Here is a 26,836-nt window from a genome sequence, read left to right as displayed (position 1 = left end):
GTGCACCACTCCTGATCCAATCAGTCTTAACTTCACGGATTTTCTTTCACGGTTTGGACTACAGATGAAGAGCAGCACTCGACGAGCCGGGAGAGAAACAGGGTGACCATCTCTATTTCAGTGGCGCCCCCTATGCCCACCTTCCCCTCACCTCACTCCATCCGTCGGCAGCAGAGGAGTCGCCTGGCACGGGCGGTGAGTCTGGCTACAGTATGACTGTCAAAATAAAAGCCGCCATGCATTGCAGGCATTACACTTATGTTTTTGTATGTTTTTAAATCTGAACCTCATGACAACTTAACAATTTTGAGGGCTCAAAGGGACATTTAAAATCTATCTATCTATCTATCTATCTGTGTTATTATTGAATTCTGTACATTACATGGCATTGACACAATGTGTTATGTGGAATTTTTTTTTCATGCAGCAAGAAAGAGCAGAAAGGGAACGTGACTTAGACTATCAACCCAAGAAGGTAAATAGCTAATTGCTCTATTGGTGCCCATGTGTTACCATGTTCTGTGTGGAGTTCACATGTGACACACTATGATAGCAAAGTGTTGGTGGTTACGGTCAACCATGAACTGGCTAACATCATAGAGATGTCATTGTTTGTAATCAACGTTCTGTCTCTCCACAGGAAAGGACGGTGAGAGAAACAGAGATGCAGACCATCCCGAGAAAAGTGAGAACAATCGCTTGAATGTGGCCATACGTGTTGTTGTACTAATGTATAGCTGAGTCGTTCCTGATGTGTGTGTTCTGTGTGTGCCACAGGAGAAGCCAAGGAGAGAGGCAGACGTTCAGACAGTCCAAAAAAAAGTGAGAAAGCACTGGGCAGTTATGCAGCATGCAGTCAAACAGCCAAGACGCAACACAGCAGCATGAACATTCTTTGTCCCAGTATCATTCATTTTCTGTTGATTTGTTTGTTTTTTGGTTGATCCTTTGTTCTTGTTGTTATTTTTCGTTCATAGTTTCAGTGCTTTTACTCACTTCAGCCTCTTGAAAGTTGCATCTTCATTCCATGGAATAGACAGGTATCAACCAATCACTCTCACTCTTTTGTCTCCCATGTCTATTTTGTTGAGTTTTAATCTGTTTCAACTATTCTTTACGAAATCACAAAGAATGTCATTTGCTTTGTTTTCGTATTGTAAAGTCTTATGTTCCTAGTACAAACTTCTACAAACCACCTGATGTGTTTGAACTGTACAAAGTGAGCCATGTTAGCCCCTTCTATCTAATAACACACAACCAATGACAACACCAGTTCGACCTCATCACAGGAAAGAGTAGGTAGTGAGGTCACAGACAGACTCATTATTATTCATGTTTGCACCTACACCTACCAACAGTTCAGAGTTGTCAACTTGCCCATCGAGAAGTTCTTTTCTATAACCTCACAGCCATAAAGTCACAAGTTTGATTCCCACTCACGGCCTTCCTGAGTGGAGTTTGTACCTTCTCCCATGTCTGCCTGGCTCTTCTCCGAGCACTGCGGCTTCCCATACACACATGCACAATTCACATTAGGCTAATAAGTGGCAACTCTAAATGGTCCATATATGTGAAGGAACTGCCAACTGGGTGTACAGAAAGCCACAGCAAAATGGCCAACTGCCAACTTCTTTTTGCGAATGTGTCAGGATGCCTGTGCACCCCTGGTGAATCCTAAAACTACTTCTTCTATTTTTTTTCTAGGCTACCTCAGCAGAGGAAAGTGAAGGTAGTGAGGTCACTGGGGGACCTCGAACCAAGTCCACAGCACCAACTGCTTCTTCAGCCCAGCCGAAGCAGACGAACAGGTCCAAGGAAAACCTTCCACCTTCCGATCAGAAAACAAACGCCGACTCTCACGCCGTCTCCTCCTGCATCATCCCTATCAATGTCACAGGTAAACTGAGGAGTCACGTGCTTGGAGATAAATATTGCAGCATCCACAAAGAGCAATCATGATTTAAAACATTAAAGACAAAAATGTCACATAAGCCACAATTAAAACACCACCCTAATGCTTCAAATTCCAAACTAAAATGTGACAGTGTAGCAAGGTCTTTATTTTTGCTCACAGGATGTTTTTCCTTTTACATATTTAATATGTCACTGTCTAATGTTTACATGCCAAGTGTCTGGATATAGAAGTGAAGGGTTGATGTGTCTGTGTTAATATTACAGGAGTTGGTTTTGACAGGGAGGCAAGTGCTCGTTGCTCTCTTGTCCATTCCCAGTCTGTTCTTCAGAGGAGAAGAAAACTGAGGAGAAGAAAGACAATCACAGGGATTCCCAAAAGAGTACATCATGACATGGGTATGTTGAGTGCAGAGTATCTCTCATGATCCAGACATAGCTTTTATTTCTCTTTCTAATTGGTGGGTATTCACATTAGAAAGAAAAATAAAAACTTCCAGCTCAGTTTCAGCTGAGTGCAGAAAAAGTGGGGGTGGAAAATGGAAGGAAGAAAATAAATGCTATTACAAATTAGACTTTTTAAAGCAATGACAAAGAGTTACAAAAGGAGCAACTGCCAACATGTTTTGCAAATGCACCTCCGATGAAGCCACAGGTCATTTTCATTGAAACCAATTTCTACATACCTGACATGTTGTGTTTCTGTGTCTTTGCTCTCAGACTCAGATGAATCACCAGTGGCACGGGAGCGCACAATAATCGTCCACGCCAACCACAACCAACTCTCCCTCTACGAAGAAGACCTATCGATTGGTGGTCATCTTCATCACACTCGTGACTCTGGCTGCCAGACAGATGATTTCCTTATAGCATGTAGGTTGTGTATTAATGGAAAAATTGTCATTTCAAGTTTACGGACTTGTCTGCAGTTTAGAGGCGCAAATTTAGATATCGTTGTTTTTGTTTTTTTGTTTAGTCATGGCCAACAATGGATTCAATAAAATAATAATGAATATCTATTCTTTTTCTTTTTATTTCAGGCACTGCTGCTCCGTCCAGAAGGCGTATCAGAGCTCAACGTGGCCATCAGGGAATTCCTGCCTCTCTGTCCCATTCAACTGGCAACATCTCTTCGCTTGGTGACCAGTCAGACTCCACTTATACAGGCGTTGCAGGTCATGGGGGACGTTTGCGCTCCCGTAGTTTACCAAGAGAAGGGGGACGTCTGATGGACAGCGATGACGATAATGACGATGACAATTATGACGATGACGATGAAGACGAGGACTTGTCGCCATATGAAGAAGAGGACTTCATTCCTCCTGGCCCAAGTCCAAGAATGAAGTTAATGATGATGAAGGATGAAGAAGAGAGCACAGATGACCAAGCAGCACCGGAACCCCATCAGCTGGGAAGCTTAAAAAGGCTGCAGCGCTGTGGAGAGAGAGACCGAGGTCGAGAAGGAGGAAGCCCAGAGCATAGCTGGATGGAGAGGGGTCGTTCTCGCTTACCCCGCAAAGCTGACATGGGGAGCTGCGAGATCTCATCGAGCTCAGATACTTTCAGCAGCCCTATCCACTCTGTATCTACAGCAGGAGTCCTAGGCAGCCATGTTGACCACAAGGAGGACCACCAGTCATCAAGCGGGAATTGGAGTGGTTCCAGTTCAACCTGCCCCTCTCAAACATCTGAAACGATTCCCCCACCTTCTTCACCACCACTGACAGGCTCATCCCACTGCGACTCGGAGCTGTCACTAAACACTGTGCCCAATGCGGCTGATGAAGGATTCTCTCTGGATCCTTCATACCACTCAGACCTCAGACCCCAGGGACAGGGCCACAGGTCGAGCTCTTTCACATCTTCAGCCACAGACCAGCTGGATGATGCAGGAGTAAGTACCGCCAGTGAGGGAGAGTGGACATATCCTCCAGACCAAGACCAGACTGATCAAGATCCCGATGCCGACCAAATGCAAACCCAGGGCCAGTGTCATGGGTTGGTCCAGGAGTACAGCTCCAAACGAGGTCTCGAGGACCAAACTTGTTTTAGTGGAAACAGGATCAGCACAACTGACAAAGAGTCTCTCTCTCAATACCAATCAAGTACAGACGGTTTCTACTCCTCTTCTGTGCATATTGCAGATTCTAATAAGGGTTATAGAGGATACATATGTAGCTATGCAGAGCCTGGACCTGACTGTGGCCAATCCAACACTGTGGCAGTACCATTGTTGCATGAGGATTACCCAAAACCTTTATCTGACTACAGAGCAGGCAATATGACCCTTGGACGGACCTCTCGCTCACTGAGGAAACCAAAAGTCAAACCCCCACCACCTAAACGGACCTCCTCGCTAAAGCAGTGCAGTAGTAGTGTTGATATTGGAACAGACACACAAGCTGATGATCAAAATGAATCAAAGATGGTTAGCGACCAAGAACTTACCTTGTCTTCCACAGATATAAACCTGGACCTAGAGCTTGAGCTTGAAAGTGTTCCAGAGCCATTGCAGACATCTTGTCTGGTGGCCGAGCCATTGGGAACTTGGGGGATGGGACTGAGAAAAACCGTGGACATAGTTGAACCCATGTCCTTCAGCTCAGCTGATACTCACTCATTTAAGGATGAAGGTGCTGTGCAATCTGACTATGCAGACCTGTGGCTTCACAACACTGACCTTAAAACAAACAATTGTGAATACACATCCATGTCCAACTCAAGCACAGCCACAGGCACAACTGTCATGGACTGTATGAAGTCACCAGACAGCTCTTCCTCCTCAACAGAAGCCCAAACGCAGGCCATTCCTCAGGCTTCAGAAACAAGAGCATGTAGTCCACCTCTCCCAACTGGAGACTTCAAGCTGGGCTCACCAGAGAAGCTAGCTGGCCTTGCATCACCATCAAGTGGTTATTCCAGCCAATCAGAGACTCCAACGTCAACTTTGCCCACATCCTCAGCCACATTCTTCCCAGGACCGCTGTCTCCATCAACTAGCAAAAGAAAGCCCAAAGTGCCAGAGAGGAAGTCTTCTCTGTCTTCCTTGCAGCACTTCCCAAGAGATGGAGCTTCCCTTTCTTCTGGTTATAAAAGAGACCCAGACTTCCCACCACCACCCTCTCAACTGGATCTCAATGTTCTTCAAGGTGGCTATGTAAGGCATACGCTATCCCACCGGACACACCACATGCACACACTTCACCATAGCAAACACAGAGCCACTAATGTTTTAGCTTCTGGAACCAAGCTGGCCTCTGATGCATCAGTCACCAATCCACCGCCAAGTTTAAACTCAGTTCCAACGATTACAAGCACTAGTCAATTGGCAATAACATCTTCTGTCCGGTCTGTGCAGATCAGTTCTGTTTGTCAAGCCACAGAAAGCGCCAGTACTGCAGAAAGAGAAACTACACTCGGAATAGAAACTGCTACCAGACCCAAATGTCCACCAAGTGCTTCGACCCTGGCTCCACCGCTGAAGAACACTAGGCCTCTCCCTCCTCGCAGACCACCTCCCAGACCCCCAGGTCATGACCACAATTTTTCCCCTGAGCACCTTCATCCCCCGCCCCCTGGCCGGCACCCTGATGGGCCTCCATCTTATGAAAGTCTTTTACTCAGACAGGACCGTTATGGACCTGGAACATTCTGGGCAATGACAGCCTTTAGAAACCGCATGGACTGTTCTGACCTTGCTGAAGATAGTTCACCCTTGCACCGGCCTGTGCCACGTGCTCCCCACCCTTCACCAGTGGATCTTCACACGCATATCCAATCACACACTGAGTTTAGGGGGCTCACAACCACAGCTCACGCACACTCTGAACTTAGAGTGTTGGGAGAGCGCTCATTTTCCCAAGAGGATGATGATGATGAAGATGAGGATGAAGAGGAAGAGCAGATGAATGAGCCGCCCAGGGCTGCGTGTTCCAGAAGAGGTATAAGATCAGACCACCCTCCGCCACCAGCATATGACTATGCTGGGGGATCCTACTCAGACTCAGGTCCTTGGGCTAGTCCAGTCAAAGTGCCTGGCACCTTAATGGAGACATCGCATCCTTATCTAATCAGCGATGCAAGAAAAGGAGGAAGAGACGATCAGGAAGACAGAGAGGAAATGACATCAGGTGCTACCAGAAGTGCCCATCATCAGCATCTGCAGGAGAGCAAAGATGACTCCACCACTCCTGACACTGAGGATTACTTCAGCAAAGGTAGGCTGTTCCATCTTACAAGTCGAGAGCATTGTTTATAGTGTGTTTGTCTAGAAAATAAATTGCCAAACAACCCAATGACGTGATCGGAATATTGTGTGCTGCAGATTCTACCCCCAGTGATAACTCACTCTCCCCTTTGACGGATGACACCAAAGTGGATGATGACATTATCCTCACATCACCTAACAAGATGCGTACAACAGAGGACTTGTTTGCAATGATACACAGGTGCGTTAAATTTTGGAATGACGTTCCTTTTTTGAGTGAAAATTCCTTTTCGATATTGTGCATTGATTGTCCCTCCGTTGTCTACCTTCTCCTCAACAAAGATCAAAGAGAAAGGTTCTGGGCCGTAAAGATTCTGGAGACCTGAATGTGAAGTCTCGTCTTTGCCCACCTGCCCCCATGGCTCCCGTCTCCACCGTCGTCGTTCCACCAGCCCCTCCTCTCAACACCCCTGCCAACTTAGCCAACGCTGCCGCGTTGCAACGCACCCCAGTTCCAATCTACCGCAGCGCTAAGAAATCCAGTACATCAAATGAAGAATTCAAACTGCTCTTGTTGAAGAAAGGAAGCAGGTCTGACTCCAGTTACCGCATGTCAGCGACGGAAATTCTGAAGAGCCCCATCACTCCAAAGACTCCAGGGGAGTCGGTTCAGGAAGGGCTCGCTAAACAGCCCGAAGAAGCTATCTGCGCATTTCCAGAGCCACCTATTCCCGGTCTGGAACCAATCCAAATACCGGGCCTTTTTCCCAGAGCCAACTCGGAGAGTTTCACACCCAAAACCATGCCTATGTCGGCCGCATCCCGTCAGGGTCGTTCTCGGATCCCGCCTGTAGCCAACAGCAGTCGCTACAGCACGCGCAGTCGCCTCTACACGGCCCCCATGCAAGCCATTTCTGAAGGGGAGACAGAGAACTCGGATGGGAGCCCCCATGATGACAGATCATCATAAAAGCTGATGATAGATTTCCTGTCATATATATTAAAATGCCCACTACTTTTCTAATCTCATGTGTATCTTCAAGCCTAATAGTGTTATTCATCTGACACACAGTGACTGTTGCTAAAATGCACTCTCTTTTTGATTTTTATTTTTGTGCATCAGAGTGTGATTAGATGCTAAATTATCAAAGGGGTACCTTAGTAAAGGTTAAAGAAAACAAAAAAATACCCTATTATTACAACAACAAAAAAACTCCTGCGTCATTAAAAAAAGAAAAAGTAAAGAACTATTTTGATTGAACTGTCTCTTTTTTATATTAAAAAAGTTCTGATCGGAAAACTCCCATAAGAAAAAAGGTTTTGTGGAGTAAAGACATTTACGTGTGCATGTAAAAGCACACAATCCACTGGTATTTCTACCACACTTGTGTTTTGAATGACGTGTGTGTGCGTGTGTGTGCGTGTGTGTGTGTGTGTGTGTGTGTGTGTGTGTGTGTGTGTGTGTGTGTGTGTGTGTGTGTATGCGTCTAAAGGTCTGCTTTCTTATTTTTTAAAAAAAATATAGAGAGATATAAATATGACGTTCTTACAACTTTTGATGCCCAAAGCATTGGCTAGCCTATCCAGAGATCATTAACAATATTCCTGCCAAAATGCAAGAGTAGTTTTGTTGTAAAAGGAACTAGCAAGACAGTACCAACTTATCTATTTTATTGCCATGTGACAACCTGGAGTAACGTCTGTATCACAGAGATAAATTCATATTTCTTCACACTAATTATATATATATAAATATATAAAGAAAGAAAAAAAACGTGCATGCATTTTTTGTAAAGCTACGAACATAAAGAGTTTCATCATGGTGCATGAGCCGATGTGGAAACATCCCAAGGATCCTTCTTTCTGTTGACATTTATTTATGAGGTTTCTTTTTATCACTAAGATTTTTTTTTTTTTTTTTTTCTATGTAAAATGTCCAAGTGTCATATTTACTGTATTCCAGTGATCTAAATTAATTTGTCTGAGATTTGAGTGTCTAACAAATCGGAGCGAGGGCTTGCACCTGGATGGGGCCTATATGACGGATAGAGGTTTCAGACTGGTTTTGGACAATCGCACAGTGGCCTTTTCTCTACCAGAGGTGGTTGTGAGCAGGACATTTAGAAGCTCCTGCTCATTTTTATGGAGTGGCACCATGTTCCACCAAAATACAATCACATATTTATTTTGTTTAAACATGGAGATATAGTAAGTTTGGACTGATGTAGCCGATCCAGCTACAGGCCAGTTTTCCTGTGCTGACGTAATATGACAAAGGTGCATTTTTAACCGTTTACATGTTAAAAAAAAAAAAAAAAAAAAAAAAAAAAATATCAACAGAGCAGATGGTTAAAAATGGCTTTGGAGAGCCTGGTTTTCTAGACGCAATCTCGCTTTTGCACTTGATCATTCACCAATAATATACCTTGAAAAGAAAGTTTATCTTACTAAGAAAATACATGTGTATATTTGTATGGACATATAAAGTCTGGTATACATACATACTCTCTCTCACACACGCATGCACACACACACACACACACACACACACATATGAGAACCACCTCGCAGAAATTCTATAGGGAAGAAACCTGAGTGTAGCAAAGTACAGGTCTCACTGAACATAACATATGGCACTTATCAATCACTTCTCACCTCTCCTTGTTGCCTCTCCTTCATTTGCACTGACCCAGTAGCATTAGACAGGTGAAAGCTCCACTGAGTGCTCGTTTAATTCCATTTTGTCTTAGTCCCTCTTTGAATTCATATTTCAAAAGAAATATGATGGGAGAGGAGGCAGGATGAGGAAGGTACCAGCTTACAGTAATGTATCCCTAGTGCTGTAGCCTTTTCTGCCCAAAAAGCACTGGGTAAGACAACAAGTTCTATCTCAACCCTCCATGAAATGTTATGCACGTACGGCATCCAGTGTGTGATGGAAAGCAAGTTATTAGTGGACAGTAGGAACTCTCGCCTGCCTATCACCGCAAACACAACACGTCTTAACTTCAGAGACCGTACTACAGTAGAAACCAGTCACTGTATTCTGTGAATACCTCAAAGCATATTACTGTTTTATTGTAAATGTGACAGATAGATAGTTAGATAGATAGATAATAGATAGATAGATAGATAGATAGATAGATAGATATTGTTTAACACTCAGCGAATTAAGATAGCAGAACTGACACTGTGTAAAATGGAGGGTAACAAGCTGTGAAATGATTACTTAGATTTTACTGTCATCGCGCCCATAATGCTGATGCACACTTGTTCCTGTTCATTGTTTTTGTTTGCTGTGTTTTCTCTATCGCATGCAATAAGTAAAGGAGAAAAAAGAAGAAGAAGAAAAAACACCATCATATCATTATTTTTATCTGAGGGATGTCTCCATTCCACACAACAAAAAAAAAATAATGTACTTTATGTTCAAATGTCAAGTTTCAATAGTGTGTTCTATAGTTGTACAAACTGTCTGCCTAATTCTGTTCTGTATAGTTGTGAACACAAACAGGGATTTATCTTGTACTGTATATCTACTCACTGGACAATCATACTAATGAGAGACTGCAAAGAAAATCTTTTGGAACGGATAATCAGAACCCTTGTTGTCCGTTTGCCGGGCCCTCTTGTTGGAGCTGTAACAGTTGGAAGTGAGAGAATTTTTCTCAAGGCAATTGCTTATACAGTTTGTCTGGAGAAGCTACTAAGGATATTATGAACTTAAAAAAAAGGCTAAAAAAAGGAAGAAAAAAAGGAATATCCACTTATCCACCCCAAATTTTGGTTGTCTGAACAGTTGTTGCCGTTGTTTTTCGCTCATGTCAGAATTTTATTCCTACACAAATCATCCTTAGCTGACAAGTGAACTCGCTCACAGACATATACACTGATTACAACACACAAAAAGCCAACGTGAATGCGGCATTTGGAATATCATTTGGAAAAAGAAAAAAAGAGAGAGAGAGAAGCTGAGAAAAGCTGAGAGGTTTGACAATTTGTGGAGTGTGATTTTTTTTTTTTTTTTTTGGTACTGCACCTGATACATCCAACGTTTTTTAAGACTGTTTACATAAGAACAAAACAGGAGCTGAAAATGACTGATTTGATTGGAGAGTTAACACACACACACACACACACACACACACACACACCCTAATCTTTTTTATGTCTCGTTAAATAATTGAATAATACCACAAAATTACAATCTATTTGCCTTTACAGAGTCTTTGACTATTGAAAATGTCTGCATGGCAAGAGAGACTTTGTCCCAAAGGTTCAGTGTGACAACCACTAAACATTTTTTTTCAAGCTGTACAGTATGAAATAACAAAAACCTGGATGTTGAAAAAGAAAGAAAAATACAAAATATTGAAGACACAGTAAAAGAGGCTCCATATTTAAAACTAGTTAGGACTTAACAGATTTGAATCAATTTTGTATTTTTGTATAAACATGTACATATGTTTTTAAGGGAAAATGTTTCAGAATTTTTCTTTTATAAAATAATTAACAAAATGAAAAAAAAAACTTTTTTTTTTTTTTTTTAAAGTTTACATGATTATTTCCAAGCTTTTGTATATTTTTGAGCTGTGCAACACCTTCAGTCTTGTATTTATGTATTAATTTATTTTTTTTCGGGGAGTTACAGCATTGTGAAAAATCCATGATTCTATATCTTCATTTTAACAGCTCATCAAGCTGCTCAGTAACTGTGTATAGGAAAAAAAGGCAAATAAATGTGATTGCGTTGAAGCGAGAGACCTGCTGTTTGACAGTTTATTGACGCCGGAAGTTCACTGACACACCCTCTCCACTAAGTGGCAGCATTGCACGATCTCTACTTTCAGTTTAAGTTGCAGCGTGTCCCGTTAATGTTTTATTTATTTATTTATTTATTCCGACGTCTTTAAATTTAAGCCACTTTCACATTATTAATAATTGAAAATAGGACAAAAATGAAACTCGTATCACAACAATATACAATAAACAACAGCCTTGAGGCTGTAATGTGAAAGGATGCAATCCTGTTTCACAAGCGTCACTAAACTTCTCATCATTTTATGATGACATTGGAGGCATTTCACATGCATGTTTCTGAAAGTCTTTCTGGAACAGCCACAGTTCTGTTGTTTCCTTCTTTTTTTAAAAAAAAATAATTTTTCCTTTTTATTTAATAATAATTTGCATTTCTTAGCGAGAGCAATTCACACAAAATTTAAGTAAAACATTTTCCAGCGCTATTATTCACAAAAGCCTTCCAAATGAGAACTTGCCTGATCACTCTGTAATCCAAATGATACTCATATTTTTGTTATCCAGTTATTTGTTGTAACTCGATGCAAATACAACAAGACCCATGCTATTAATTTAGGAATAGGCTATCAATTTCTGAATATCCTGATAAATAAGCTTTGAATGTGGCTATAGTGGCTATTGATAGCACGCTTTAGATCACTCTTCTCAAAGCATGTGGAGTCAGAAGTCAGGGCTCGACCCCGGTGCTGTTGTTAAGCTTTTTGAGCCGGGTGCTGATCTTGAGAACAATGACTCCTTTTGAACTGTCACATTCCTTAAATAAGACATCACCCCCCCCCCCCCCCCCCCAACTCCCGGCCCCTGATCCACACAATCCCCCAAATTAAAAAGACACCAATATGCTGAAATGCATTCATGTCTTACATTCTGTCAGACCCTTGTTCTTCTCTTTCCCAAACAAGTTTTTCTACATCCTCTTTTTTTTTTTCAAAATCTAAAATGAAACTCGGCAGGGCTTGGGGGCTCAACTCTTTGAGAAATGAGGTTTGTCAGTGAGGTTTAAGTTCTTAATCTAAAGGAGAGGAAACATTAACTTGAAAACTTGCAGCCGTGGAGGATTGAAAGACTAGAGGTAATAATAAAGAGGTTGTGTTTAATTGTATTAATGCAAACCACACATACATGTATTTAACAAGCATGTTCAGTAAGACGTTCATTTAAAAAACAAGTTATATACACACGTGAAATGCTGTGGCACAATATCCAACAAGGCATAAAAACATGAAGTGTTTCACTGTGCAGACTCCTGCACAATGCTAATCATGCAAAATGAATGTGGGGGAAAAAAACACGACTAAAACACTAGTAAAACAAAAAGAAATGAGGTTCACATTGAAAGCAAGATGGATTCAAGTATCAATCTGTTACCACAACAGGAGCAACAAAAAATGTGGCTACAACTCCAATGATTGTTTCACACGTAGCTGAAATGTTCAGGAAGTTTACATCTCTTCAAACAGGAACAGAAACATTATGGGGAAAATGCTGTGAAACATAAAAAAAATCAAATACAAAATGCAAAGACACAACATTGGGAATGAATGACGCCCCCCCGCCCCCCCCACACACACAAAATAAACTGATCAACTGAGGCAGAGAAAAGGCTTTAATTACACTTACGCCTACAACAGCTTCATACACTTTGTGTGAGAGTACAAAATGGTATTTAAAAAACGAAAACACACTTTTGGCCTGGATTTATACAAATGGTTTCTTGGTCTGGTGCCCATGAGGAACACTGGAACCTCCGGCGCCGCACGCAAACAAAAACCTCACGGCAACATTTTCACTGCGGCGCCAACGATTCAAAACCCCGACGCTGCACACGTCACTCTGTGCCTGCCTGCGTTTCATATAGACAATGTCCAAGCATGATACAATCATGTAGCTACTTCAGGGCCCGTGGTGACACAATATCACTTGTCCTATCACAACAGCGAGCGAAGCAGGCACAAACAACAGAGAGCTCTTTGCGGTCTTTCAATCTCCAGCCTGCCATGCAGAATCCCAGTCGCTTCAAAGGTTTTCTCTCAAATAAAAGCAACATCTAAAATGATGCGTAGCTGCAAAAAAAAATAATTTAAAAAATGGAGGTTACGGAAACAGTATCAGCAATGGCAGTCCGACGTTTTCTTTTTACACAAGGCCCTTAAACGCCTCATATAAATGTGTTACTTTTCAGACACCAATGCTTCCTATCACTGACTGTACTGGCTTGCATAAAGTAAACGTGTGAATCTGTTACACCTGCCATTCAGAAACATTATTGCATTGTTTCAAAGAGTGCAGCAAGGCGTCTCGCTGCTCAAACCTGAACAAACATCACCAGTTCTTGAGTACAGAGCCTCCGTCCTGATCGTCAAGTGAAAACAACATCTAATAATAATCATGATACTGGTTGGCCTCAGTTTAATACGTTTCTGTGTGAGTGTAGATGAAGAGGTAAACTATTCAGATGACTCCACTTGCTTATAATAAGACAGAGAAAAGACACAAGTACGTAAACTCAATCCATGTTTTAGTTACATGACAGGCAGTCCAAGAGCAGACTAGGGTCCAAGAGCAGACTATAGTCTTGGTCTAAGGTCAGAAGTCTCTTGATACAAAAGGATGATTATGGAATACACATGCTGCAGCATGTTATTTCTTCTCCGGCATGCCCTCTCATTGTCGGCTGTCTATCAAATATTTCTCAGTAATGGACACGGTGAGATGCTGCTGATTGGTTCACGTTTTGGACCAATTGTAGTCAGATTTGAGAAGAAAATAAGGAGGAGGAAGGAGGGGGGTGCAGTGTAAAGTTAACTTGCGTGTGTGCATCTTCTGGAAGCTCCCTGCAGGTTGCTGAGGTACCAACTGAAAAGAACAAAAATAAAAGAACCACCACCACCACCACCAGAGGGCTGCAGGTTGGGCCGGATCCACGCTGCTCTCCGTCCTTGTACAATAAAATACGTCTTGTCTGGTTGCCAGTGAGAAAACCAAGAGACGCCTCCATCTCTCACTGTTTGCTCTGCTTCAGCCTCTCGATGTGATGGCAGAGCTTGAGCGCCGGGCCCAGCTTCAGTCCCATGTACTTCATGATGATGTCACTGCGCAGCAACATCAGCGCCCTGCCATCAATCTCCTGCGGGGAGGGAAGCGGCCCGGTCATTTCAAACTCTGCTGCTGCACTTCTCTGCACAGCTGGAGGAAAAGACAACACTCACGTGTTTGCGGAAGAGTTCGATGTGCGGGCCGAGAGTTTGGGGATCCGCCTCTTGGACAAACCGAATGACATCGTCCACCGACCAGGAAGTAACGTCGTTCCCTGAACCCTCCTTGTCCTGTTTCAAATGGTCGGGCCCTGTTGTTGAGCTCGCTGGGGTTCATTTTAAGGAGAAAAAAGAATATAAAGCCAGACGGATTTAATTCATTGATTAGAATCACAACACTTTTGGATGTTCATTCTTAGGTTTGAGGGCAGATTCACTCCTCAGGAGTGTTAGTAGTGAGATTTTTAAATCAAACACTGCACATTATCATTTATTTATCTTCTGCCTCCAAATCTCTTTGTTGCTGCACAATGAACATTTGTCATTTTTTTGTGTTATGTAAAAAAAAAAAACAATAACATTTGAATCATAAAAAACAGACTTGGACAAGAAATCTGCATTCAGCCTAATGTACTGTGGCGCTACGTCAAACCTCTGATCCACTGCTGCCTCTTGAATGACCTGCAGGGGTCCAAGCTTTCTGGCTACAGTCAGTAGCTCTGAGGAAGCCTGCGGTTGCTTATTTTCTACGTCCACGTGAGCGAAACTCTACCTTCTACTCGTCTGTGTGCGCTCATGGGGCCCAGTTCGGTTGGGTTGGAGCTGACGCGGCGCAGGGGCGGCGGTGCGAGAGTCTGTCCGGGGAAAAATGCTCGCTCCTTCTTGGCCGCTCTGTAGTCGGAAGTGTGAGGGGATGTGTGAGGGTTGCTGGGCGCAGCATCCTTGGCAGAGTCGTCGTTGGAAATGCTGTTCTCCGTGTGAGACATTGGTTCTGTTTGGAGTCAAGAGTGAGAAAGACGCTGCTATTGGAGTGTGAACACAACACAAGGTGCAGATGTGCTGTGTTGTATCCTGTTGTTGAATAAGCAAAGTCATGTGACTGGTGAGGGAGTGATGGCTGGGTAGGAACTCCACACGAACATTTGGGGGTTTTTTTCAGCCTCCAGCTTGATAATAAATCACCGGCATTATTTTTGAAAGAGGCCTGGCCACATTCAACCACGTCTGCAGGCAGACAATGATGAGCGCAGCCCAGAGGACACTGCAAACTGACAGAGAGAAAACTTACAGGAAAACAAATTTAATAATGGGCAGAAGGAAAGTGTCCCTGCCATTTCGTCTTTCTAAAATATTTACGACAATGACTATTTAATGACTAAATATTTAAAACAACAAAATAACAAAACCGAGAAAAACTGGCAAATTCAGACATAGTTTCATACAATGTATCCCAAACATTTTTACTCATACATACGCTACTAAATTTACAAGATTAATGATATGGATGGGGGATGAAGCCAGTTACCCACAGTTGAAAGTAAAGTGCTGAAAGCAGGCGTATCCCACAAGGTTCAACCGCAGTCATCAGGAAAGTGGGGAAAACAGAAGTACACCACTAGACTTCTGCGCAGAGCCTTTTCCACTTCATTCTCCACATTTTGACTGACTTCATGTTGACATCAATTGCAAAATTTCAATGTTATTCACGAAACTTTGTCTTTTTTATGTCGACTTCGTTCTCCAAATTTCGACTTCAATGCTGAAATTTCAACTTTATTCTGGAATTGGAAACTTGGAAAAAAATAAAAATCGATCTTAATATTTTTCTCTTCTTTTGTCCCAAATCCTCTTCCGTACAGTTGCCCTAGAAACAATGAGTGCCCACACTTCCCTAATGACGTTACACTTTGCACTTCCTAGTTTGAAGGTTCTGCCCACCTGACTTGGTCCTGTTGTAGAAGCGCGTGTTGCCGCTGCTGAAGGGACTGAATGGCTGCGAGCTGAACACACTGTCGCTCTCCAGGTACTGGCACAGGTTCTCCAGGAACCGCAGCACCGACGACGTGCTGGAGGCCGAGGGCAGCTTCACGTAGCGGATGCCGTGTTCGGAGCGCACTGCAAGACAAAGCAGCGGCAGCAGTCTGTGCACTGTGCACTGTGCAGACACACGCAAAAACACAACAGTGTGTACATTCACAGCTCAGCGGCACAAGCAGATGGTTCGGGGGTGACCACCCTCCCCTCTCCCCTCTGCAGCCCAAACTCACATTTTTATACCCTCCCACCCAGCCAAGCCAAGCCTGCACAAATCCACAAATTAATGCCCCCACCCCCTTCTCCTCCCCCGACACCCCTCCCACTCTAAGCCACAGCCTTCACAATCTGCCCCCCGAGGGAAACCCAATCCCAGCGTCCCAAACCAGGTTAGACGCAAATGTCATTTGTGATTACAGACGCAGTGCTCACATCAGCTGCTGAGACAGACACTGCCTTTTATTCTCCTCCTGTCTGCGGCCCAAGAGAGGCCTCCCTTTAAACCAATTCCACCTCCATGATTGCCTATTCATGATTTATAGCGTTAAAGCCGAGACTCTTATTAAATGTGAGTTTATATATATTATATTTATATAAATTATATTATATTATATATTATATAAATGTATATATTATTGTTTAAAAAGGGATTTAGAACAATGTTTAGCTTTTTTTTTGTTATTATGTATTTAATTTCACCATGAACATGATGCAGAGAGCCTCTGTGCTGAAATTCTAAGACCCTTTATTCATGTCTTATTCAAAATGTATTTCTATACAGAGCCATTTGTGACAGATTGCATTTAAAATCACACCAAAGACTCAAAGTGCAGTTTCTTTTAGCACAGTCACCCCCAACTCACATGCACAGTGCATGCGTCCACTCATTCAGTCAAGTTCAAAACTGGATATTTCAGCCCCTCACCACACATCCAGGTTACAGTAACCAGGTTAGTAAGTAAAACTTGACCTAAAGTTTTATTGCTACCAAAAAACAGAAAAGAGGTGTTGGTCTGATGCCACAACATTTTAAATACCAAAGAAATATGACAATGTTTTGATTGGATGGCCCAAAACGTTTTGCCACAACATGGTGGTGGCAAAAAGTCGGTGTTGGACATTGACATGGTGTTGTTTTAAGTCGCCACTTTGAGTCAAGTTGGTTAAAAGCTTTCCTTTGACTGGAGCCAGAGCCTACATCAGCAACATGGTGGTTAGTTAATGGTCAACTATTCCTCTAAGCGAGGGTCAAATTTAAGGTGCACTGCTGTTGGTTTTCTTTGCTGAGCACAGTGTTTAGTGGCAGTTAGTAACTTGTATGTTGGTTGGTATCAACTTAACATGGGTTTGGACCAGATGAGATTGTGCATTGTGGAAGCTGAAAGACAATTGGAAAGGTTGACTGTGTTTACCTCGGATGACCTCGCCCCCTGTGTGCGACTGGCTCTGCAGAAAGGGCAGCAGGATGGAGGGCTGATACGTGCAGTCCACGCAGGCCTGGACCGCCTGCTGAAGCACAGCGTTGACTGGAGCTGGACCAAAATGGTCCGGAAGCTGCTGCACCAGCTTTCGGTCCAGACGTGGGCCGTAGTTCCCATGTTTGTTCACGTAGACGCACACTGTGAAGACACAAAGAGTGTATGAAACCCAGCAGAGGCCAGGGTTGCATTGGTCGCTGAGCCTGTGGGCTACTAAAGCAAACCATACTTACCAGTGCAAACTACATTTGAGCCATTACTGTGGTTGTTTTCTGCAGAAAGGTGGCTGGAGCTCAGTCGATTTTCGGTAGGTGGCGCTGTGACCAATGAGGAGGCAGGAGACGGACCTAGCCGAGGCTTCTTCTGGAGCAAAAGAGCAAAGAACCCCTTCCAGATTAACACTGTGGCCTGGAAGGAACTTTCACGGTTTCCTGAAGGAGTGTCTTTACGTTACTACACATGCAGTGAACAGCAGCTAATGAAACAGTTACATGGCTGTAAAACGGTTGTGTGTTTCCCATCAATGAATTCAGATCCAAAACTTCTCCTCCTGGATGAAAATACCTCATCCCCCATGTAATGGTCATTATTCCTTCCAGCATTTCCAATCTTGCCATTACATACAGAGGAGGAGCAATTTAACAGAATCCTTCTACTTCCTCTCACCTATGGCCAACATACATCCTTTTCCCAATCACTCAGAAATAACAGTGAACGCTCTAAAGGTAAAAGTCTAAAGGTAAAAATCCATAATATGCCAACACTTTCACTCCTACACCCCATGTAGTAATGCATTAAAATGGAGAGTGCCAGGGTCACTTGGCCATGACCTGATGGACTGCACAACTTGTGACATCTCACCTTGTTCTTTGGCTTGGGCCCCCTCTTCTTGTGTGGTCTGGGGGCCATGGGAGCCTCGGCGCCAGTCCTGCCAGGACTCTGTGACACTCCATTGACTGCTGCTGCCGCTGCCGCAGCCTCTGCAGCCGCCTTCAACAGAGCAATTGTCTGGGACTTGGGCCGTCGTCCTCGCACACCTTTGCGCACCGGCAGCGGCGGCAAGGGGTGAGGTAATCGGTAGGACGTCTGCATGGATGAAGAGGAGTTGGCGGAGGAGCGGCGGGTCGTCAGCGAGCTCGAGGTGGAAGACGCAGGAGCGAGCAGAGCACCGGGCAGCGTGACTGGCAAATACAGATCAACGTGTCGCTTGTTAGTGTCATTATCATTATTAGATGAATCCATTTTTATTGTGCGGCATTGTGGAAGAATATAAAGATGATTAGGTTCATTGTGTCGGGTTGAATTCCACAATGGGAATTCCACAGAGGGAATCATTTTTGCAAGGAAGTCGGTTTGTTTTCCACTACAGCTCTGACACGAGAAACCTTAACTGGATTAACCCTTTGTCCACACAGAGGTCTGGAACAAACATATCGGCAGTGGATTTACTTTGCTGTAGCGTCTTAAGAAAAATGCACGGTCGGCATTATTAGAAGTGGTGCACTTCAGCAAACCCCGGAGAGCGCAAGTCAGAGGAAAATGAATAAGTGAGCGCGGCCCTGCAGAGGAGATTTGTTTTGATTTATCAGAGTCCTCTAGAATAGGCAGTTCCTTTGTATATAGCCCCTCCCTCAGTGTGACCCCCCCCCAACCCCCACTGCCAAAGATATGGCTGCCAGATGATTCCCTAAAACCTCCCCGTCCAAAAAAACACACAAATAAAGCAGCGATTATGGCGATGGGATTTAGCTCTTCCATACAGATATTGGGACTGTGATGTAAACAACATACATCAAGCCAATATATGTTTTGTATATGTTTCCATTTGCTGTTAAATTTCAGTCGGTAAACATTTTTTTGGGGACTTCTCCGACTTGGCCGTCCTGATGCTAACAAGTGGGACACGTGTGAGAAGAGGGAATGATGCAGTTTCAATGATAGCACAGTCAACACTGGTTACAGATTCAACACGTCCAAGAAAGTTCCAAACGTTTCATGATCCAAGTATTCTCTCATTTGCCAGACGCCGGCCTTTACCAGACAGAAACATGGCTCTTAAAAGCGTGGCTTTGCCATTGTATGGCCTTTCACATCAGTTATATCATTCTTGCAACATCACAAAGGAGCGGTTTCTAGATCCGAGGGCTTTGGAAGAATTGAGTGAGCAAAAGAAGGATGATCTTTTCTCATTTCTGGGGAGCTTCTGGACAGGCTAGAGGTGCATGTTGTTCTTTGAAAACAACAATGAAATGAATTTTACATAATGATGGGATTTTTTAGCAAGTACAAACCCTGAATGGTTTCTGGGTGTTGCGAACAAATGTGTTTGAAAGTTTAGTCTTTGTCTCTGGTTCTGCCAACAGACATGTGCACACTCTGAATCATATTTTACAGAAACATTATATTAAACATACAGGAGAGATAAATAGTTGCATCACCCTGACTTTTTTCCTTTTGCTTTATACATATGAAAAATATCATTAAACAAAAAAATGTTTCTCAAAAGAGGAAAAAAGCATAGAGACAGAAAAGAGAAAGGAAGGGAAAAAAAACGAAGATAAGCATCTCCCAGTCAATGCAGGCCGCCGCTCTATAGAACAGGGGGCTGAAAGTGCATGTGGAAGCTCTCAGGGGACTGTGGCTTTCATTAGAGCTTCCTTGACTGAGGGAGGGTTACAGTATCCTCTGAGGGGACAATGGAGGGAGACCTTGAAAGCTGTTTAATTGGGAAATAAGTGAAAATGAGCGTGGAGCAGTGCAGTGTTTCCTTTCAGGGGGCCAGGACTCAGTCACTCACTGGAGGAGGTCCAACACCAAGCAAAAGCAGAAACAGAAACAGAAACAGCAACCGGCTCTAACAGCGCTATACTATTCCACACTGAGCCTGTAGCCATAAGTCAGATAGAATTCATCTAAAACATAATGAGCAGGGCTCCAACCTCTCTCAACTCTCTGCAGGAAACCAAAGTGGAGGGGGAGGAGCGTCTGATCTTCCAGCAAAAATCTAATCCATTCACATTATGCTGCGCGGAGAACGCTCACCGTCTCCACACCGGAGATTAATGTCACATTCTGCTGTGTATTACTCTGTGATAAAAATGTATTTCTAGAAAGGACCTTTGCATTTTTAACCACAACTTCCGAGCAGAATCTGCTTAGAGATGCCTTTCACTTTGGGTGCCTGTGACAGCGGCGAACATCCTGCGTGTCAGCCGGCTGACACTCTGCTTGGCAGTGAGCGAACTATTAAAGAAAGCAAAGACTTTTCTCACGGCTGCTCCGTTCAATCAACTCCAATTTACTCATATGCATCATGAAACTCATTTCACTCGATAATTCCACAAGACGCAGCCTGACACATTTGTCATCCGTGGAAACTTTTTTTCTTTTTTTCACTTTGAATATAAGTCCTCCTTAATACATGCCATCGCTCTGAACAACGTTGGCAGCAGTGACTTAAAGACTCCCCCCAGAGTTCTACTGGGGTGGCCAAGAAACAGAATTAAAATAGTGAAAGATTCCCAATGTATGAATTCTAAACCTTATTGCACCTATTATTTCTGAAGCTGCCAAAATAAGCCAAACAAGCCAAATAAAATCGGCTACCAGCTGCATCAGCACCGCCTCCCCAGTGTCAGGACGAAGCTCTGGTTTCCTTGTTTGTTCTGCTGGCCAGGTTTTACACTGTTCAGTTTTTTAGCAGTTCTTATTCTCATCAAGTCAGTTGTGACAAATTCAAAATTCTACACTGCACATCTTGCACAACAATTAAAAAGTAAAATTAGTTTGGCACTAAAATGCATGCTGAACAAAAACAAACATCCTGTTTTCCCAGGATTTCCATGTCCTGTCCAGAACGTCCTGCTTTTAGATAAAATTGAAATGTGATGGAAATGTTGTGGTTTTTATATTTGTTTAGCAAAAAACGGAGAATGAGGCAGAAAAACAGCGAAGAGGAAAATGAGGATGAAGAAGAAAAATAAAGATATTGATCGCTTTTGTTTGTTGAAATATCTTTTACTTAATCCTAACATTGAACATTTGTGAGAGCTGTTCTAGTTAAAGCCTGTTAAAGCTGTACTTGCTAAAATAGCTTGGGTATGATTTATTTATCATATTTATTTATTTAATCATTTTTATTTTTCCATTTATTTATTGGTCTAGGAAGACTTGAAGAGAGAGCGATTCTGCCTGTGTGTTTTCTCACAGGCAGATTTTCTAATAGCAAAGAGAAATAATTTTTTCATTATTTTATATTTAATTTCAGAAATTTTATTGTAGAGTGTCATGTTGAGTAGCCTCTGAAAAGCCTATATGGATTTATATCTTTGGATATAGATAGTATAATAACAACTTTCTATCCATACAGAAAAGGAACAATTTAAATACATTGAAATTATGAGGCATCTTTGAGTGAACTGTAAGCATCATTTGAGTCTCTCACTGCTAGACCAAGTCATCCGATCGGAACACGAAAAACACTTGAAATGATTAAGTTTAAACAGGGACTTAATGTGGTCACCCTATTCAAACGACCAAAAGGGGTTTGGAAAAAACAAATGTGAACTGAAGTACAATTTAGCTTCTTTGAACTGCAAATAAATCATTGGAAAAAAGAAAAGTCACGAACAATAAACCGACAAAGTCTTGCATCCAAAATAGAGACATATGGAACGGATCATGAGCATACTAGTCCGACTCAACCCACTGACCCGCTAGCCACAGCCTGAGGGTGTGTGTGTGTCTGTGTGTCTGTGTGTGTGTGTAATGAGAGCGGGGTCGCAGAGAAGTGTGTCTGCAGTCTGTAGGGTGGGGGAGGGGCTCCTTAGAGTTGCCTCCTCTCTAATTACACCCCCACCAACCCTCTATGCAAGGCATGCACACACACACACACACACACACACACACACACACACACACACACACACACACACACACACACACACACACACACACACACACACTTTGGGCGCTTGCTTGGAGGGAATCTTAAAAGTGTGTGAAATCCGCAGAGCACTCATGGAAGTGAGCAGTAAGAAAACAGAAAAATGAGTCTATCAGTGCGGTGAAGCAGCAAGCCCGGGTGCAATACAGTGCAAGCAGCACTCTGTGCTTTCATTGGCTTTACTTTGTTAAAACAACAACTCATGGCGTGAGGTGAGCCTTGTGGAGCATATTGCGTACTTTACTATATACCAGTCTAAAACCACACGGAGCTCCAACGCTACACTTTGATTTGAAGAGTGAGACTTTGCGGCAAGTCACAGGTTTTCACACTTTGAAATCAAACTGGAGCAACGCCCTGATGCTGAAAAACAGAATCCACTGTGAAGGTGCCGCTTTAATCGTCGACTCCTTGTCAAAAAACATGCAACTTTCATGGCACTGGCAGATTTATCACTCACTTCCCTTTCCATAAACTGCATTAGTTATTAGTTAAAGTCCCAATGATCAAACCTGATAAAGACAAGACTCTAAAAAATACTTTGCAGATTCGTTCCTCTGTTGTGAAATAGATTGAATGTGTGATATTTGACCAATGTGTTACTTTTCAGGGAGGTTTTAGTGGGACAACATTGTTTCTGAATGAAGTAAACACAGCCTCAGGTAACAGTCTCAGGAAACATCTTGCAGCACTGCACTCACACAGGCTAAAATGTGTTATTCAAAACATATTTAAAATGCACCATTAGAATAGGGAAAAACAAGATACGGCTAATAGCCTCTGTTTTAAAACTAAATAAAGAAAAAACTATTAAAAACAACTTTCTTCACTTACCAGTATATCGTCCCGTCAAGAATGAGAACTTTTCCCTGTGCCTCTCGCGGTAGGACAAAAAGTAAATATAGTGGAGGTGATTTCTCCAACAATAGTAGTCACTCAGCACGGCTGCTTCCTGCTTCTCGCTCTGAAACCCTTCCTCTTTTCGCCCCTGCTGATTTATTGCTTTTCCTCTGCGTCTTTCTGACCTCCCCCTGACTTTGGCTAAAATATTCCCCTCATCTGCACTTCATTTTCATTTTTCTGCTTCTCGATCAGCTGCTCTCTCGCTTTGCCCCGTCTCTTTCCCCCGGCAGTGAAGCCCACAACAAAGCCCACGCTGCTGCTGCTGCTGCTGCTGCTGCTGCTGCTGCTGCTGAAGCGCTGAGAAAGCCCCCCTTCCAATCAATGAGCAGGAGGGAGAGCAAGGGTGGGTGGGTGGGCGGTTGGTTGGCTGGTTGGTTGGGTGGGTGGTTGGGTAGGTGGAGGGGGAGAGGGGTGTTGTTGGATTTGCATAGCGGCTGAGGAAGGAGGGCAGAGTGAAAGGGGAGGAACAGTGGGCGGGAGGGAGGGGGAGGGGGGAGTCTTTTATTCATGTTATCTGTCTGCATCAGTCACCTGCTTCTAAGCCAGCGTGGGTGTGTGTGTGTGTGTGTGTGTGTGTGTGTGCGTGGGGTGGGTGGGGGTTGATGGTGTGTGTGTGTGTGTCCACGTCAAGAGAATGGCTGCTTGTGTCTGCACCAACTCCAGGAGTTTGGCCCTTTTTACCCGTTACAATCACGACTCCACCGATTCACTTTAACCCCCCCCCTCACTCCCCCCGCACACAAACACACACCCACACACACCTTTGGTGAAGAAAGATGACCAGCACCAGAGTCAGAACACAAACAAAAAAAAAAAAAACAGTTGAGTTGAATTGGGTTCAACCAGCGTCTCGATCTGCTGTTGGACCAACTGGCACCAGACAGAAAAATCCCCCCTGAAATACGACGCACGTTTTTGTTCAACATACCAACAGGGAAGGTCTTTTTTTTTTTTAACCGTCAGACTTTTCATAACTGATTTTCTAAAAGTCAGCAAAGCCATTGTTCAGGTGTGTTAAGAGAAAGGGCCTTGATTAATATCTGCCGTCAGGATTGCTTTAAACACACAAAAAATAAAAGCATTTCCTGTCTATTACATTTAAAAAATGTGACTCCTAAAATGATTTTACCTTAAATTACTTCTGGCTAACAAAGGCATCTCCCACTGGACTTAATCAGTTAAAATGGAGACATGCTGTACACTTCATGCATTATTCACAAATTGATAATTCTGCTCTCTGAGCCAATTTAGTACTAAAGACAAAGAAACACCACACGAAGAGTTGAAGACACAAACTAGTGTGCAGATAAAGAAAGCCGACTGAAGAGAAAAAGTTAAAAATAATTCTAATTGATGCCTTGTCTTGACCCCCGACTGTCAAGCTGCTTCTAATAGGACAATTCAGATGAAAGCTAATTATAAATTTTAGATGTAATTGTAATTAGACCGTCTCTCACCCCTCTCATGTACGGCTAATTATCAGCTCATTAGCACCTCACTGCAGCGCTTCCTATTCACTTCCGTACAGACATAAGTTGCTGTGTGCTCGTTCACATTCATCTAACATCCTCAAAGAGTCTGAATAAAAACTCATGTCTGCATTTACACTGTTTAAATTTCAGACTTAAAAAAAAAGAAAGAATGTAGTTCCTTTTCGACGGCTTAAACTGTAGGTGAACTTGTATCACATCACGGCTCAGCTCTTTAATGCTGACCACAAGTGTTAGAACAACCTTAAAGCTACAGACTGAAAACATCACTAAACTCTTGCAGTCTGATTCCTTGCATACATTGCAAACTTGTTGCCGTGCTCCTTCTTGTGGCAGGATGCGCAGCCCACTCACCGCAAGTCACATTCAAAATGGTCTAAGCTATAGAACCTGTGTCGAGCTCTCCCACTGAAAGGAAGTTGATATTTCTGTCACACGACACACTGGCAACACAAAGGCTACACATGACTATTAAAGTCACCACTGAAATGCTCTCACTTAAGGGACTGAGGCAAAGTCGCAGCTGGCTCGAGAATCATTTCTCACAATGAGACACCATTGTTGTATTCGCAATGTTTCTTTATTATTCTTCTTGACGCCCTAAAAATGCTCCCAAATTCTGCAGACAGGCAAATACTGGCGAACCATTTGCTGAGATAAAAATATTACGATTTATGACAGAATGAAGACAGAATTGTGATAGAACTGCCACCAAACAAAACATTAAAGTCTCATCTACACTGGCAGACAGACAGTAGCTGCGATTCTATTACAGTTTTTCACAAAATTAAAGCGATATTTCTAAAGTTTCCAAACCATTGCGATTTGCAGGCGTTTCCATTGAATAGTGTAAAGTGCATAAGCCGTAATTCTCGTCTAATCTCGTCCTGCAAGACCCCATTTTGAGGAGGATGGAGGTACAACGTTTCTTGTCTAAATCTGCATATTGACGTTGTCTGCTGTCAAGAATGGTTGTTATATTTTTCTCTTTAATTACTTGCAAAAAGAAACAACCTTCCGTCTCCTCCGTTCACAGATCAGTGAATTGGTCACATGACCCCCATATTACGACCTCAAAAACCTATGAAATCCTTGTTCTATGAAGACTGGCATGACAGAACTATACGGTCTACTGTTGACTTCATGGGTTCTAATCGGAACCGTTCAGATTATGGACAATTCAAAGCTAAACACAATTTCAACCCCTTCAAACTGGACGGCAATAAATGACATAAAGTGTTACCCAATCAAATTGTACTCTTAACAAAATACATGTTTGCACACAACCCATACAGCCACAATTAGCCATTTGAAACAAAGAAACAAAGGTAGCTCACAATGTAGCCATAACGTTGGTGTTTTCTGTCTGCCTGAGAGCAGCCAGTCAGCAGTCAGCTCAACACTTTCCCTCAGCTCCCGTCGTTGTTATCCAGCGTTACATCACTAAATTAGCCATGGCATTACTATGCAGCATTACTATGTAGTGTTTTCTACACAGGGCCTCAAGTTACTCACACACAACTCCAGCGCAGTTTTCTCGGCTGCTGTGGGGAATTTCTCTTGCACACAAGCAGAGCAAGGTTTTACCCACACAAAGAGAGGCGATTCACACATGCTTTCAACAATTAATATATGAAAGTTGTTTGTATTCATATGACACTTTAAAAGTTTTTTTTTCTTTTTTTTTTTTTAAAGATCAAGGCAATGCTGACGACAATATAGTGCACTCACACAATGGAAACACTTTGTAGTATCAGGCACGTTGAACCAGTGTAAAGAATAAACCACAGGGGCCCTATATCAAGCAGGAAGTTGACTATAGTAACTTTACAACAACGCAACTTTGTTTATGAAAAAAAAAAAAGATGTTTTATGAAGCAAAATCATAAAAAGTCTTGTTGAAGATTACCACAATTTCATACTTGGTAACAAATCCTTCCTTAAACTGTAAAATTAAATTGCAATAGCCTATATGGTCAGGGCACAACAATATAAACAGGTTGGCAACAAAGACA

General features: G+C 42.8%; 2 protein-coding genes across 8 annotated transcripts in view; one reads left to right on the top strand and one right to left on the bottom strand.

Moving 5' to 3' along the window:
- nhsb (Nance-Horan syndrome b (congenital cataracts and dental anomalies)) overlaps window positions 1-7,871 on the top strand; it is a 37,969-nt gene extending 30,098 nt beyond the window's left edge. Inside the window, exons 3-12 of the mRNA XM_076048259.1 lie at window positions 65-195; window positions 428-475; window positions 641-685; window positions 778-822; window positions 1,705-1,897; window positions 2,179-2,310; window positions 2,632-2,784; window positions 2,952-6,128; window positions 6,236-6,359; window positions 6,461-7,871. Of these exons, the coding sequence (XP_075904374.1) occupies window positions 65-195; window positions 428-475; window positions 641-685; window positions 778-822; window positions 1,705-1,897; window positions 2,179-2,310; window positions 2,632-2,784; window positions 2,952-6,128; window positions 6,236-6,359; window positions 6,461-7,088 (4,676 nt within the window). The 3' untranslated portion in view covers window positions 7,089-7,871. The remainder of the gene's footprint in view (window positions 1-64; window positions 196-427; window positions 476-640; window positions 686-777; window positions 823-1,704; window positions 1,898-2,178; window positions 2,311-2,631; window positions 2,785-2,951; window positions 6,129-6,235; window positions 6,360-6,460) is intronic.
- A 4,138-nt stretch (window positions 7,872-12,009) lies between these two features.
- scml2 (Scm polycomb group protein like 2) overlaps window positions 12,010-26,836 on the bottom strand; it is a 43,670-nt gene continuing 28,843 nt past the window's right edge. For 6 of the 7 annotated variants that reach the window (XM_076048242.1, XM_076048243.1, XM_076048245.1 and 3 more), the window contains 7 exons: window positions 18,345-18,664; window positions 17,717-17,846; window positions 17,418-17,624; window positions 15,910-16,086; window positions 14,744-14,962; window positions 14,146-14,297; window positions 12,010-14,063 (listed from right to left, as the gene is read on the bottom strand). In XM_076048242.1, the coding sequence (XP_075904357.1) occupies window positions 13,938-14,063; window positions 14,146-14,297; window positions 14,744-14,962; window positions 15,910-16,086; window positions 17,418-17,624; window positions 17,717-17,846; window positions 18,345-18,664 (1,331 nt within the window). In that variant the 3' untranslated portion in view covers window positions 12,010-13,937. The remainder of the gene's footprint in view (window positions 14,064-14,145; window positions 14,298-14,743; window positions 14,963-15,909; window positions 16,087-17,417; window positions 17,625-17,716; window positions 17,847-18,344; window positions 18,665-26,836) is intronic. The other variant, XM_076048248.1, reaches the window with a different exon arrangement.

The sequence above is a fragment of the Nelusetta ayraudi genome, unplaced genomic scaffold (assembly GCF_046127955.1).
Source record: "Nelusetta ayraudi isolate G7.1 ecotype Tasmania unplaced genomic scaffold, CSIRO-AGI_Nayr_v1 ptg000005l, whole genome shotgun sequence".
Lineage (NCBI taxonomy): Eukaryota > Metazoa > Chordata > Actinopteri > Tetraodontiformes > Monacanthidae > Nelusetta > Nelusetta ayraudi.
This window is presented reverse-complemented; position numbering and strand designations above follow the sequence as displayed.